Source organism: Petaurus breviceps, unplaced genomic scaffold, assembly GCF_028583685.1.
Source record: "Petaurus breviceps papuanus isolate PSGF00001 unplaced genomic scaffold, PetGlider_PUasm1.0 91133, whole genome shotgun sequence".
In the NCBI taxonomy this organism is placed as follows: domain Eukaryota; kingdom Metazoa; phylum Chordata; class Mammalia; order Diprotodontia; family Petauridae; genus Petaurus; species Petaurus breviceps.
The window spans coordinates 21,368,542-21,384,492 of NW_027187419.1; the positions used below are offsets into that span (position 1 = coordinate 21,368,542).

Here is a 15,951-nt window from a genome sequence, read left to right on the forward strand (position 1 = left end):
GGCCAGATACAGAAGCCAGCCAGAGTTCTCAGTATGGTTTTGAATCATTACCTCAGAAGATTTGTTTAATCTGTGGGGATGAAGCTTCTGGTTGTCACTATGGAGTCCTTACCTGTGGAAGCTGTAAGGTCTTCTTTAAAAGAGCAATGGAAGGTAGGATTGTTTACATTTAGTTATTATGCTAATGTAAATGGAACCATTCTCTTCATTTCAAACTTCTAGGTATACTTGCCTCTAAGAAGATAAAATCTAGTTTAAAATATTGCATGTACCTTTTAGGCATTTAGTCTTTAGCACCTAAAAATAGGACTAAGTAAAAGTTTTGTACCTTTCAGGCCACTTAACTGATACTTTGGATATGGTATGTGAGGTATTATTGTGCTGGTAGAATTATTACTAATTAAAATTTAATTTTATGTATTCAAAGAAAACATCTTTATTTAATTGATCAAAGTTTTCCTGTTAAGTACTTAAAGTTAAATTTCTGATGAACAGAAAAATGTTTAAATGAGCTAATGGGATACTATGGTATGCAATATTTTAAAAATAAGATAAAATATTCATCGCTTATATAAATAAAATAAAAAATAAAATCGTTTTTTGAACACCTTGAAAATTGTTTCCTTTTTAAAATGCAGATATCAATGTAGAGTACTTAACTTTGTTATTATTTTAAGCCTATCAGTTCAAATTAAGACAGATTTGGATGCCTTGTGAAGAAATGTCATTTATAGAGTTGTTTTGCTATAAATAATGTATGCTATTTATTTTGTAGTTGTGGACTTAAACTCTTCAAGTTCATTAAGCTAGTTACTATTTGGTAATATGTCATAAAATTCTCAAATAGACTTTTATAGAAAACATTTTAAATTCACTTTGCACTTGTACTCTAGACAACCAAGCACATAATATTTAAAAATTAGATTTTGTTTTTTTTGCAGCTAACAACATCTGTACCAATAAAACCTTTTTATCTGCTCATACCCAGTCTTGGAATCTCCACAAAGATGTGGAGTGACTCTTAAGTCAGATAGCACAAGAAAGTTATATTTCATCCCTAAGAGTTCTGCTCCTTTACTTTCTGATCTCAGGGCCCTCCTTTTTTTTGAATGGAGGAATCTCAAGTCTAAAGACTTCATGAAAAGAGGGAAGTAGAATATGGTAACTTCTTGATGCTTTCAAATGGGTTTGAAACATATTTCTTTCCAGAGGCCTAGTGACTTTTTAAAATGCATTTAATCAAAAAGTACACTGTGGATGTCAAACAAGAATTGCATATTTGAAGTTGTGTAGAATTGAGAAGTATTTATCAATATTCATACAATATTTAAGTATTTTTTTTTAAAAAAGTTTAATTATTCTGGCCTCAGACACTTAACACACATACACAAAAACTAGTTGTGTGACCTTGAACAAGTCACTTAACCCCAACTGCCCTGCCTTCCCCTCCAAGAAGAAAAAAAAAGTTTATATTATTCTAAGTCATGGTGTATCTCTGCAGTTATAAGAAAGCACCTTGGAAAATAAGAGCAACTAAGTACTAGAAAGTCCTTCAAATGATACTTCACGTTAATAATATTTATCAAAATTTAACAAAGAAATATTTGTATGAGAACCCATTCTCTTATGCTAGTTTACCATTATTTCCCAACTTTTAAAAGTGCATTTATAGGTTAGACTCTCTTGGAATTTTAGCAATATTTTTCCTCAACTTCCTTTGTGAATAAAAGTCTCAAATTATTGAAGTATCTGGAGGTGCTCCCCCTTTATAAAATAATAATTAGTGGGAGAGGATGCTTATTGAGAAGTGAGAGTATCTGAGAATATTGAAGTATCATTTTTAATTGATGTTAATTTAAGTATTACCTGTATATTTTCATTCATCTTTCCTTTCATTTTTGCTTTCCTTATCTTTCACTCCCTTTTCTGCCATTTTTCTAACCTTCTTGTTCTATTATTTATATACCTATACTCTTGCCTTTGCTCATTCCTAAAACTTAATCAGATCGGTCACCCTAATCCTGGGTTATATCCCATTTTCTCTATTCCCATTTTCAGTATCCATATGTTGCTAAAGAAAGCCATAAAATTATGTTGACTAAGTTCATAATAAATTCATACTACTTAATGCACCTCTAGTCTTTCCCACATAATACATTTTATGTACATTGTCAAGTGTACAATGTCAGGTTAATCTTCCTATTGCACAAATTTGATCAAATGACCCTGTTTGAAAACCTTCAGTAGCTGCCAATCTCTTATGAATCTTAAGGTCATAGATGTACAACAGGAAGATCATAGATCATCTATGATCCTATGAAAACATCTATATGTTAAATATTTAATAATTATATAGTACAGAATCTCATGGAAATTGCATTGAGAAATAATCAGAATTTAGATAGAAAAAACAAAGAATAGAGGATGGTTTGGCATATCATGAGCAAAAATGGTAGACTGAGCCACGTGTTCAAGGGACTGTGAAGGGAATTACTCTGACTAGGGTGGAAAGTTCATGTTTAAAATCCATGGAAGATAAAGACTAACTCTTGGGTGCCCTATACATGCATCAAGGGTATCCTTGATGACAATGTGAAAAAAAAAGAAACAAGCAAACTTTCCTAGATAGAAGAGAGAGATTGGAGGGAAGGAGACCAGTTAAGAGTGTGTTATAGTAGCAAGATGTAGAAGGGCCTAAAATATAGTCAGCGTAGTGGCATTGAAAGTGGAGAGATGATTCTGAGGTATAAACAGAAGGATTTGGTAATGGATGTGAGGGATAAGCAAGAAAGAAGTGTCAAAGATAATTGGTATTTGAACTTGAGTGACTTGTCCTAGCATAACATTTGGTGCCTGGAACACTGCCTAGCTCATAACAGATTCTTAATAAATGCTTGTTGAATGAATGCATACATTAATAAATGAATGGGAGTTTGGTGATACCATAAAAACAAAAGAAGGGAAATGAGAAAGGGGGTAGATTGGGGGAGAAAGGATGAGATATTGATGAATCTGAGATTCTATTGAGGTATCCAGTTGTAAACATTAAACAGGAAGTTGAAGGTGCAGAACTGGAATTTTAGAGAAAGAGGAATACTGGATATAGAGATTTAGGAGTCATCGGCATAGAGATGATAACTGAACCAATAAAATCAGTCAACCAACAAGCATTTATTAAGTTATTTTTATATTCCAGACACTGATAATCCTGGGGATACAAAACAAAACAGCAACAACAAAAACAATAGTTGAGGACAGCTTATGGAATTTATATTCTAATGGGGGAGATAACCTGTGAAGATGCATACAGAATAGATAGAAAACAAATTTAGTAGAGTAAAGATTGTAGCAGCTGGAGGGGACCAGGAAAGATCTGCTGCTAAAGGTAGCATTTGAGCTGAGTCCTGAAGGCATCCAGGAATGATTAAAAGCAGTGATGAAGTTGGCAGACATTCTAGGCAGGAGGGGGCAAAGCCAGAGCAAAGGCAGTGAAAACCATGAAATGAATTTTGGAGAAGGAATGGTGAGGGAGCTCACAGTGGATAACCTCAATTTTCTCAGGAATGAAGGATGCAAAGAAGAGAAAAGAGGAAGAGACAGGCTGGAATTATACTTTGATTGAATTCAATTAAAAACTTATTAAGTTCTGTCTTTGTGTAAGGCATTCTGTGCTAGATATTGGGGAAATAGACAAAATATCTTTGATTTCATTAGCATGTAGAGACATAGTGCAAGAAAACCCCTGATTCAACCAGGCTATCATTTAGTAGAGAATTCCTAGGAAGGTGCACGTGTAGGTTAAGTGACTTGCCCATTTGACCTTCTGGCTTCCTGTCTCAGCAATTTACTCTTCCATTCCATAGTTTTCTCTATGGAGGTACAAACAAAAGAAAATTTCTGACCCCAAGAAGTTTATTTTCTAGGAAGAGAGACAATGCATATACATAGATGCATCAATATGGTAGGATAATTTGAAGAGGATAAAAGCATTAACTGGAGGCATCAGGGAAGCCTTGAGGGAAAGTATTGGTTGAGCTAGTGATAGGGAGTCAAAGAAATATAAAAGGATTTCAGTGAAACACTAAAAATTTCAGTGGCCTTGGGCCACATAACTTCCTTCAGCAATGTTCAGTGACTTCAGAATGGGGTCAGAAAAGGTGAATGCAAGGGGTGCATACATTGTTGAAGATTGGCAGAGCATGAAAAGGGAAGGACTAACAAAAGAGAAGTTCCTGAAAGTAGAGGACAGTAACTTAACTTGCTTAATCTATATTAGGTGAATTTTATGAAAGAATGAAATTAAAGATAGAGCAGGAGTTATGAACTAGGAAAACAGCAAAGAATTGAAGGCTCCTTGCTTTTAGTGAACACCAGAAAAGGGTTAAGATAAATTAGTCAGAGAGTTAAGGACATTCTCTCTGAATGAATAGATTTCAATTTCATAGTTCAAGATACCCTGGAGGCAAATTCAGACTTGAACCTCTGTATAATTTTTGCTCAGTCATTTTTGGTCATGTACAACTCTTCATGACCCCATTTTGGGGTTTTCTTGGCAAAGGTGCTGGAGTGATTTGCCATTTCCCTCTCCAGTTCAGTTTACAGATGAGGAACTGAGGCAAACAGGGTTAAGGGACTTGCCCAAAGCCTGAGGGTGTGAGGCCGGATTGGAAATCATGAAAATGAGTCTTCCTAACTTTAGACTCCACCCTCTCTCTGTATAATCAGAACTGTCCAAAAGTGGAATAAACTTTCTTGGAAAATAGTGCATTCTATTCTATAGGAAATTGTATAAGCATTTGGGTTAAAGTTAATGGTGAGGATTGAGGTACTAGATAAGCAGTAAGGTCACTTCTAACTGAAATTCTGTGATTGTTCTGGTAGATGAAACAATAATAGATTATCATGAGGACTAAGATGAAAGACCACTTAGGGAGGGTGACTAAAGGGACCAGAAATAGAGCTCATAGGAGTTCAGGGTGATGAACTTCAAATAGTCTACAATATGCAATCATGAAGTCATCATGAATGAGAGAAGAGTTTAGGGGTGGAGAAAAGAACTGTGAACTGGTTGGTTACTGTCTGGAAGGTGGGAAGGTGAACTGGAAGCCTGTAGATGATAGCTACAAGGATCTAGACAGGATGATACATTAAAATGGAATAAAATTTAAAGAAAATTTTCTTGGTGAATAAGTGTGGTACAGTGAGAGTTTGGAAATATCAAGGAGCAAGAAAAACCCCAAATCTTAATACTGCCCATTTTTGTTTTAGGGGGAATGAGAAGAGTAGCCAATATCTATTTGAAGGTGAGCCAAGGAATATATCTATATATCTGTATCTAGATAAATAGATAGATAGAGTGATTAGATAAGAGGCAAATTCAGTAATCACCTGAAAATAGAAGCAGAATGAGAGAAAAGTATCTAAGGTAATAAAAGGGAAATTTGTTAAAAGTACAGAAGTGGTTTTAGAGAACACAATGGAGAAACAGAATAGAAAAGTATAGATTGGTAGAGGTAGTACTCAACCACCTAGGGATAAGGATGAAAGTAAAGGGAAAGATACCAGATGAATAGAGATTTAGTATAGGCAGATAGCCTTTATGGATCATGGGGTTTAAAGAAGCAAAGGGTAGAAAATTTCCTGCCTTAAAAAAGTACAAAGTAATGAGAAAATTATAGACTAAGATGCCCCACAAATCTTGCTAAGATGCCTTTACAGATTTTTCTCTTCAATGGAGTCCACTCAGTTGCTTACTCCCAAGGAAGAGGGGATAGAGTATTATGGTGGTTTGAAGGTTGTTATGATTAAACTTTGAGCTCCTGGAGAGCAGAGGCTGTTTTTTTTTGCCTCTCTTTATATTCCTATTACTTAGCACAGTATCTGGCTTACACTTAATAAAGGCTCCTTGACATGACTTGAAGATTTATGGTATAAGATCAAGTTTATCCAACATGAGTTCCCTCAGCTCCACTCCTCCTTCCCACAAAATCCAGCATCACCAACTAATTTTTCCTTCTTTCTATTGGTCACAAAAGAAGTCTGTTCTTCACCAAGGCTAATCCCTTTAACTGTGCCCTTGAATGATTTCCCTCCTCTGCCCTCCAGAACAATCATTTCCTCTTTGTATCTTCAATCTTTCCTCCTCCACCAGCTTCTCATCTAAGCTATTACTAAAAAAAAAGTTTTAATTGTTATAAAGACGACCCTTGAACATTGTACCTCCATCTAGATATTGTCCTATCTCTTTCCTTTCCACTGCCAAACTTCTTGAGAAATTTTTCTGTGCCCAATACCCTCACTTTCTTGACACCTACATTCTCCACAATCTCGTGCAATCTGGTTTCTAACACTTCTGAAGCTTCTTTCAAAGGTCTTAAAACTAAATCCAATTACTTTTTTTTCAGTACTCAACTACCTGCCTTCCGGTAGCTTATTGTTCTGTTGAACTACCTCTGCTACCATATCCTTTCTTCTCTCTTAGATTCAGAATAATTACATCATCCTGAGTATCCTTTTGCCTCTGGGACAATCCTTTCTCTGTCCTTTCCATTGACTTCTTAATGCCTAAGGATTGTTTTCTTCAAGTTTTATTCTTATGCTTCTTTATTCTCTTTCCCTGAGCAATCCAGTTAGATGACTCCCAAATCCTCAGACTCACTTTTTAGCTCAACCTTTCCATATTGCTCACAAGGCTTCACTTGTATGTCCCATCAGAAATCTCAGATTTAATATGTCTAAAACTGAGCTTATTATCTCTCCTTAAACTTCTCATTCTATGTAATTTCACTGATTCTGTCAATAACAAACATCCAGTCTTCCACATAAAGGCAAGTAACAGAAGATTAATGCAAAAGTACAATATGGATTTATGAAACTGAGGCTATTGAAGAAAGCAAAGAACAACAAAAAGGGTTGAGGGTTTTATTTCCGATATTGTCTAGAGATAGAATAATGATAATTAAGATAATACTGTCCTCAGTTATTAATATGGTTCTGTTTTCTTTGTTGAGGTTAGTGATGTTTGAATTGAAAAGACAAAACACACATAACTAATAGAAAGTTAATTCCCAAGATGAATAAGAAAATACTAAGAGAGCATCTAGATGCTCTTGATTTGTTCAAGTTACCAGTTCTAGTAAGCTCTGTCCTTGCAGACTGAAAGAACTAAGAGATGTGATTGTTTAATTCTTGTTAGTTGTCTTTGAAAGCTCCTGGAGAATGAGAGAAGTGCCACCTAACTGGGCAGATATCCTAACTAAAAAAAGGCAGGGGGGTAGGGAATGAATGAAATGACTGAAAGACATCATCAAATTAGTACCAGATCTGGAAATCAAAGTTGTCATCAACCTATATTTTTTCCACTGCAAAACAATTCCTTTAGGCCTACCATAATTCCTCACAAATTTAGGTAATAAATATGGATTGAATGAACAGATACACATATGTATTAGATAATGTTATCTAATGATTGCCATTCTGAAGTTTTTTGTGTAGACTTTAACTTAATATAAACATGCTTCTGAAAGATTGCTGCTGATACTTCATATTTTCTCCTATTTTAGGATATTCTCTTCATCAAGAAAACTTACAACCCCTCTCTGACTTGGTAGATGGTCTTTCTGAATGTCTATAGGCCAAAGTTTTATCACCCTATATAGCCAACATGGTGATTAATGACACTTTCTGAACTTAACGAGGAGTTGGTTACTGGAATCATACTTCAGTCTCTTTAACACAATTGAACACACCAAGATTTGTACTTTACTGTAATAGCCTTCAAGAGCCATGGGTCACTTCTATACCAAAATGAAGCTTTAGATTATAACCTTAGTGGATGATATATGAATGTACTTATAACTACAAAAAAAAGAGAAATATTTAAAAATAGGAAACTAAATACAGAGACATCCATTGGAAAAACTCCAAATCAAAGTAAAACCACCAGTTAATTTTTTTATATGATTCTGTGACTTTATTGGTGTGTAGAATTCCAAGTATGGAAATTCTCTGCCAACAGCATAACTAGACATCTATAACTTATAATCTTAGAGAGTTGCCTAAGGTTGTCAGTGATCACATAGGCTTTACATGGCAGATAAAGGGTTTGAACCCAGATCTTCTGACTTCAAAGCTATCCTATCGATTACAGTCAATCATTCAACAAACATTTATTAAGCACTCCTTGTGTTCAGCAGCTGAAGTAAGCTCTGGGTTTTCAAACACACAAAATGAAACAATACTGGCCATCCAGGAGTTTGCATTCTATCTGGCAAAACAATACACACCCACGTAATACAAAGCATGTACAAAACAAGTACAAGGGAGAGTGGGGAGAAGCACTAGCAGCAACTAGAGACGGGTCAGAACAGGAAAGGCCTAACATAGTTGGTAGAGCTTAAGTTGAGCACTAAAAGAATCTGGGGATTTTAAGAAGCATGGGGGGGGGGGGAATGAATTCCTGCTTTATGTAAAAGAATGGAGACCAGGAGATATGAAGTGTCTTATGTGAAGTACAAGAAGAAAGCCGCTTTGGTTGGAACATAGAGTAAAAAAGGGAGTAGTATCGAGCATAGTGCAATGGGAAGAACATTGGTTCTAGAATCAAAGGGCTTAGATTCAGATGCTGATTACCTGTGTGACCTTAACAAAAGTCAACCTCCATGGGCCTCAATTTTTCTCACCTTGAAAATCAGGGAGTTATACACCAAATAACTTCTGAGATCTCTTCTAGCTCTACATTTAATGCTGAAAGGAGGCGTTTGCATTTTATTCTAGAAACAATAAGGAGCCACTAGAGCCTTTGGAACAGAAAAGTGACATGGTTAGAATTGTAAGAGTATTATTTTGGCAGCTCTATGAAAGGATGGATTGAAGAGAGGAGAGACTTGCAACAGGGAAACAAATTAGAAACTATCCATATTAAGGTGAAAATTTTAGATAATTACACATGAAGTTTGTAATAGTTTATAAGTTTATAATTGTACATGAAGGTTATCTATAATAGTTTAAATATATATAACATTTTAAATCTTTCCATAATATTTGAGAATACTGTGGTTCTCTAGGTACTAAATGATAAATTGATATAGGTATTACAATGTGACATATATTTTAACTGATCTGACTTTTGACAATTTCATTAAGACATTTGGCTAATATTTGATTGTTTTTCCTTACTATATTAGGAATTTAATGTGCTTAGTTTAATAATGATATAGTAAAGAGAACAATAGACTTTCTATCAGAAACCTGGCCTCAATTTTGGATGAGGGAAGTCTTACTCCCTGGATACACCTCATACCACTTTTTCACTATGAGGAAGTTTTTCCCTTAAACTAAGTCAAAATCATCAACTTCTACCCAGTGTTCCTAGTTTTGGCCTCTAAAGCTAAGCCAAATTTGCCCAGTTCCTTTCTTTATCTTTGACTTGATATACATAGGCCTTCTTCCTGGATATTCTGTTACTTAATTTCTTTAATAATGCTCTTTCTTGGTTCCCCTTCTCAAACTCTCCAGCTAGATTATTATCCATCTTCTCAACTTCTTAGGCTAAGTGTCCCTCAAATTTCCACAATGGCAACTATGAATAGAAATTATAGTTGAACTAAGAACTTAAGAAGATTAGAAAAAGAGAGGGGGGAGAAATAAAAGTGGGCCCAAAACAGAGACCTAGGGTATACACATATGGAGATATTGATGATCCAAAATAGACTGAGGAAAAATGGTGAGACAGATTGGAGGAAAACCAAGAGAACTCTATCACAGAGACCAAGGAACAAGATAATGTATAGGAAGAACAAGATAATGTATAGGAAGAACATGTTGTCAATAATATCAATTGGTGGTATGCTGGGAAAAATTAATTTCAGGCATTTATCAAAATCTGAAGGTATGAGTTTTATTGTTGGCACCTTACTAGGGTTTTGTTTCCCAGGAATTTCTGGGCATATTGTAATGTAATGCCAAGGAAAGGCAACTTCCCAAGGTTCAGAATACCAGCATAGGTGCTCTCCATTTTATTCAGTGACAAACCAAGAACAGAGAAGGTCAAAACATGACATCATTCAAAATACAGCATTTACTAAGTGTGATTAAATAATCTCCAAGTACTACCCCACCCCAGGACCTTCCAATCATTCAATCAATTACAAAGTCCCTGTTCTAAATACTACTCCACCCCTAGGCTATACCTTCATTTAGTCCACCACAAAGCCCCTCTTCTCAAATGGAGATTAGTTTCCAAACATAAGTAAAGTACCTTCATTTGTTCAATCCCAGAGCACAGAAAGGTCAAAAGTTCCCCACCCCTGGATCACAATTCAATCTACCCAGAGTTACATCAAGTTTAAACACAGCACTTAATACCCAAATGGAGGTCTTTTCTTCATCTTGACATGAGGCAAGTTCTCAGCAATCTTAGTTCCTGGGGAGACAAGGCTTAGCAAGGCCACAAAATACATTGCCAGTCCCTTCATGAATTCATCCTCTGTCTGTAGAACAGTCCTAGAACCCCTGAAAACATTATCAAAGCCCTCTCCCAGGATTTCTGTAAACATACAACAAGAAAATCCTTCTTCAGGGCTTCTGAACCAACAGAAAGGTTCCCAGACCCCTGCAACAACAGCACTGCCCTTCACCAGTGGACAGTATTCATTCTGTCTGCAGGACAGTCTCCAGACCCCTGCAACAACAGCACTGTCCTTCACCAGTGGACAGTATTCACTCTCTGTCTGCAGGACAGTCTCAGGGCTTCTTAACCAAAAGCCAGGTTCCAGGACTTCTTCAACAACAGGACTGTCTTTCACCAGTGGACAAATCTGGCAAAAGAACATCAAAACAGACAAAGTACCAGCAAAGCAGCCATGTCTCCTCAGTCCTTGGCAGCTCAGGGGGCAGGTCTCAAAAGTCCAGGGCAATTCAAAGTGGCCACCAGCAATTCTCTTAGTCTCTCTCTCTGCCTCCACGAGGTGCTGCTTCCAAAAAAAAAAAAGGTTCTTCTGCCTCTCTCTTGTCTCTCCAAATCTATGTCACTAGCTCCTCCAAGTTCAGGACTTTCTTTTCACATCAACAAGTCCATCCCACAGGTGGGATTAACAAGCTCTGGGTTTTAACACAATCAATTTGAAAACCAAGCCAATACAGGGGAATCTTTAATTGCCATAACTATCACACATATCTATAACCATTATTTTGTGTGATATCTAGGTTAGCAGCTTTCATATGTATGTATATACACATATATGTGTGTTTGGTTTCATATAAAAGTGGTTTTCTCCTTCCTCCTTTTTCTGTTTAAAGTCTTCTTATAAGATTTCAAGCAAATAGATTCTAACCAGACATGTTTAAGTACCGTCCATCACTAAAAGCCCGTCATCTGTATATTCTAAGTCTTAGTCCAGAATCCAAAATTTGTTCTCTAAATACCACTTTAGCCCACAATTCCTTTTCCAAATCTGCCTCTCTTCTGCAGGTAGAACCTTCATTTTTCAGCAATAATGGGGAAAAAAACACTCATTCCCCTAAGGTCTTCATTTTCTTGCCTTAAGTCTTCATAGTTCTTAGCAATGCTTTCTAGATTCTATCAGTATCATTAGTGCCTAAATGAATAACTATAAGTGGGTAGTATCTGGTCTATTGAAAATATGAAATTATCAAATTTCCAACAAAATTATATATTTTTTGTTGCTCTTAAATATAGATAAACCCAACTTTAGCAATTTGTGAACTATCTTTCCAATTAGTTTTAACTTTCTCTGGTCTTCTGGCATCTTGTACAAAGAGAATTTATATAACTCAGTTTCTCCAACAACATAATGTTTTGTTTATTACCTGGATATGGAGTTTACATTTGTATTACTAATAACTGAATTAAGGTTTGTAGATGAAAACGGCATGATTTTAGTACCCTAGGCCATTTCTTTCCTTGCAAAAGCAGAAGGATTAGGGGTCATTTTGCATTTTTTCTTGCTCTATAGGCTTCCATGATGGATCATCAAATTGACAATCTAATGATAAAGAACCTGTCTTTATTTAGCTAAACTGATCCTCAGAAGCTTACATAGCCTAGTGCCAAAGCTATACTTAAAGTCATGGAACCTGCCAGAGCTTACACTCTGCTGGCATAGCCTTTGAGAACCAAGGATTACCTCCAGGACAAGATGAAGCATCAGAGAAGTTAAAGTAAGATCTGTACACAGTGTAAAAAATTTAATGCTTTGTGTCTTCTTACACCTTTTTTCCAGTGTACCTCTTTAAAATAAAATGAGACACACAGGACAGATGACCATTTTGTATTTTTGACAACCGCATAAGTCACTATGACCAAAGAATTCATAACCTTTTGGTCAAACTTCTGATGATGGATCTCTCCATACTTAGCTAGGCTGATGCTCATACAGCAAATATATTGTATAACATAGACTGTATTCAAAAATTTTCCCATTTGATAACTTATTGAACTTATTTTTAATCTAGCAGAAACTTTGGTAACTTAGTATTGCCCTTCAGACAAAATGTGACATCAGAGTTGTGTTTGTCCTTTGTTCTCAAAGAGGACCATGACATCAAGGAGATGATAAAATGAATTACAGTTGACTTTGCATTCATCTGGAAGACTGGAGATGGCTCAGGATGCAATGGGAAACCCTGGCCTTTTTAGGCTAAGGTCTTTTTAGGTTCTCAGTTAGAGTGAAGTAACCCATTCAGTGAATAGGCCTCTTTAAGAAGTGAGTCAAGGGTTGACCCCTTTAATTTAAAAGAAAAATCAAACTGAGAGGGAAAGACCCTCAGGGTTGCTGACCAAAAGAGAAACTATTTCACTCTGAGCCCATAGGTTCCAAAAATTAGCCATTAAGTGGTACGTGGGAAGGGACATATTGTTGTCCAATCTATGAGCTTCTGAGTGAAATGTGTTTAAGGTTTGGTCTTTGACCTCTCTCCCTCTGCCTCTACCTCTCCTTTTCCTTTTCCCTCTTCCTTTCCTTCTTCCTCTCCCTCTACCTTCCCCTCTCCCTCTCCTCTCCAAAGGAGGGTAAATTTTGATGGCAGAAAACTGCCTAGTTCACTTGAGATTTACTGACTCGATTTCTTTCTCAAAAACCAAACCTTGAATCCATTTCACTCTGGAATGCATAGATTAACACGAGAGTAAAAGGTTTGTGGAGGAAGAAGTTAACTTATCCATGTTAAATTTCTTCTTGGATAAAAGGCGGCTTAGGGTATGAGCTATTTAAGCAAATTCTTTTTTAAGGGAAAAGAGGTGGAGCTAAGACGATAAAATAAAAGGAACCATTAGAATCTAGCTCAACTACCCACTACACATACAGATACACACACACACACACACACACACACCTCATCTCTACAAAGATCTAGAGAATGTATCAGACTAAACTCTGATCAGGAAAGCCAGTAAAATATCACAAAGAGTAATTTTCCAGCCCAGGGAGGCTTAAAGAGATATACCAAGGGGTCTTCAGATACTGGGAAGAGGATTTGGTCAAAAGTACAAAAGGTAGAAGAATTTTAAAGCCCAGGGACTGAGAGAGGGCTGACACAAGGTGATAGGACAGGAAGTACTAGGCAGAAAGAGATTCCAGGAGATCCCTGAGTAAAGCTGGTTACAAGAACAAGTACCATCTGGCAGCTATCTCTCCCATTACCCAATTCTAAGTCACTGATCCAAGGCAGAAAAGAGTGGTTGTGACTTTGGGTCTTAGCTGTTTAGATTATCTTTTTTTTCATATTTGCATCCATCATACTTAGCTCAGTGCCATGCACATAGTAGGTGCTTAATAAATGTTTGTTGACTACTATCACTCCTAGAGATGATAAGGTTGTAAGAGGTTAATATCATCTCCCCATAAAAAGAATATAAACAGTATAAGGCTGTTCAGTCACTTATGATCTCTTTCTCCCTCCTACCTTTTTATTCTTCTCTTGACTTCTGTGTTCCCTGCTTTTCATCAGGAATGCTTAGAAAAACAACAAATTAAAAACCTAAACAGTAAAGTAGAAATCCTGAAAATTGAAGGAAAGATTAACAAAATCGAAAGAAAATACTGAATTAATAAATGAAACTAAAAGCTATTAAAAAGTAAGTTTACTTATTTGATTTTTAATAGCTATTTATTTATTTTTCGTTTTCAACATTCATTTCCACAAGATTTTGAGTTACAAATTTTCTCCCTGTGTTTCCCCTACCCCCATCCCCAAGATAGCAAGCCTACTGAATACCCCTTCCCCAAATCTATTATCTATTATATCCTCCCCCATCCCCCCCTGACTTTCTACTAGGGCAAGACAGATTTCTATACCCCAGTGCCTGTATATCTTATTTCCCAGTCACATGTAAAAAACAATTTGTTTTTAACACTTTAATTTCCAGATTCTTTCCCTTCTTCCCTCCTCACCCACCCCTACTGGGAAGACAAGCAATTCAATATAGGTTGTACATGTATAGTTACACAAAAAATTTCCATAGTAGTTATATTGTGAAAGGGGAACTATATTTCCTTCCATCCTATCCCCCCCCCACCTATTCTGTTTTCGACTTTGACCCTGTCCCTTTTCAAAAGTGTTTACTTCTAACTACCCTCTCCCCCAATCTGCCCTCCTTTATAACATCTCCCCTCTTATCCTCTTCCCCCCTACTTTCCTATAGGGTAAGATACCTAATTGAGTGTATATGTTATTCCCTCTTTAAGTCAAATTCAATGAGAGTAAGGCTGACCCATTCCCTTTTACCTTCTTGTTCTTCCCCTCCATTGTAACAGTTTTCTCTTGCCTCTTTTTTATGAGATAATTTACCCTAGTCTATCCCTCCCTTTCTCTTCCCAATAGGTCCCTCTCTCACCTCTTAATTTAATTTTTTAGATATCCCTTCATATTCAACCCATCCTGTGCCCTGTATCAGCAATGCCATATTCACAATGCCTATAGAGATTACAAATATGCTGATATAATTATCCATCACAAAATACGTCATGCTTGCCATATGGGGAAATAAACTAGAAAATTTATTAAGATACCAAAAGACTGAGTCCCAAAACCAGAAAGTGAAAGCCATCAGAGTAGTTATGACATTGGCACAGGTAGATAAAGTAGAAAGCACCCACATTTTCAAGCCTTTAAAACAGAACAGGCTACCTCAGGCAAAGGTCCTCCTCTCCCCATGCACAGCAACCACCCAGCGTCCTGGAAGCGCGCTCCCAGCAGCTCCGGCCCCTGGCAGTCCTCAGCAGGAGTCCTTAGCAGAAAGTCCTTAGCAGTCCTAACTCAAAAAGGGCTTTGCGCTGCCGCTGCCTCTGCTGCTGCCGCCACCATCGCCACCACCACCAGCCACCGCAGGAACGCTAGCTTGGCTTTCACTTTCTCTGGCTTTCGCTTTCTCTGGCTTTTGCTTTCTCTGGCTTTTGCTTTCGCTTGCTCCGCCCCTTCCTGCTACGTCAGCACATCCAATGGGGCATGGAAGATCTTTAAATCCCATAACCCTTACATGCCCTCTGTCTATGTACACATGTACACACATATAAACACTCACATATATATTTATACACACATACACCCTCCTATACATACATATATATGTATATATACATATATATTCTCCTCAACTGTCCTCATACTGAGAAAAGTCTCATGAGTTACTTTTATTGTCTTTCCATGTGGGAATGTAAATAGTTCAACTTTAGTAAGTTCTTTATGATTTCTTTTTCCTGTTTACCTTCCCATGCTGCTCTTGCTTCTTGTATTTGAAAGTCAATTTTTTTGTTCAGCTCCAGTTTTTTCATCAAGAATGCTTGAAAGTCCTCTATTTTATTGAATGACCATATTTTCCCCTGAAGCATTATATTCAGTTTTGCTGGGGAGGTGATTCTTAGTTCCTAGTTCCTTTGACCTCCAGAATATTATATTCCAAGCCCTTCAATCCCTTACTGTAGAAGCTGCTAG

General features: G+C 36.7%; 1 protein-coding gene across 1 annotated transcript in view; it reads left to right on the forward strand.

Moving 5' to 3' along the window:
• The window catches only part of PGR (progesterone receptor), a 95,959-nt gene that overhangs the window by 2,601 nt on the left and 77,407 nt on the right, over window positions 1–15,951 (forward strand). Inside the window, exon 2 of the mRNA XM_069079902.1 lies at window positions 2–153. Coding sequence (XP_068936003.1) covers window positions 2–153 — 152 coding nt within the window. The remainder of the gene's footprint in view (window position 1; window positions 154–15,951) is intronic.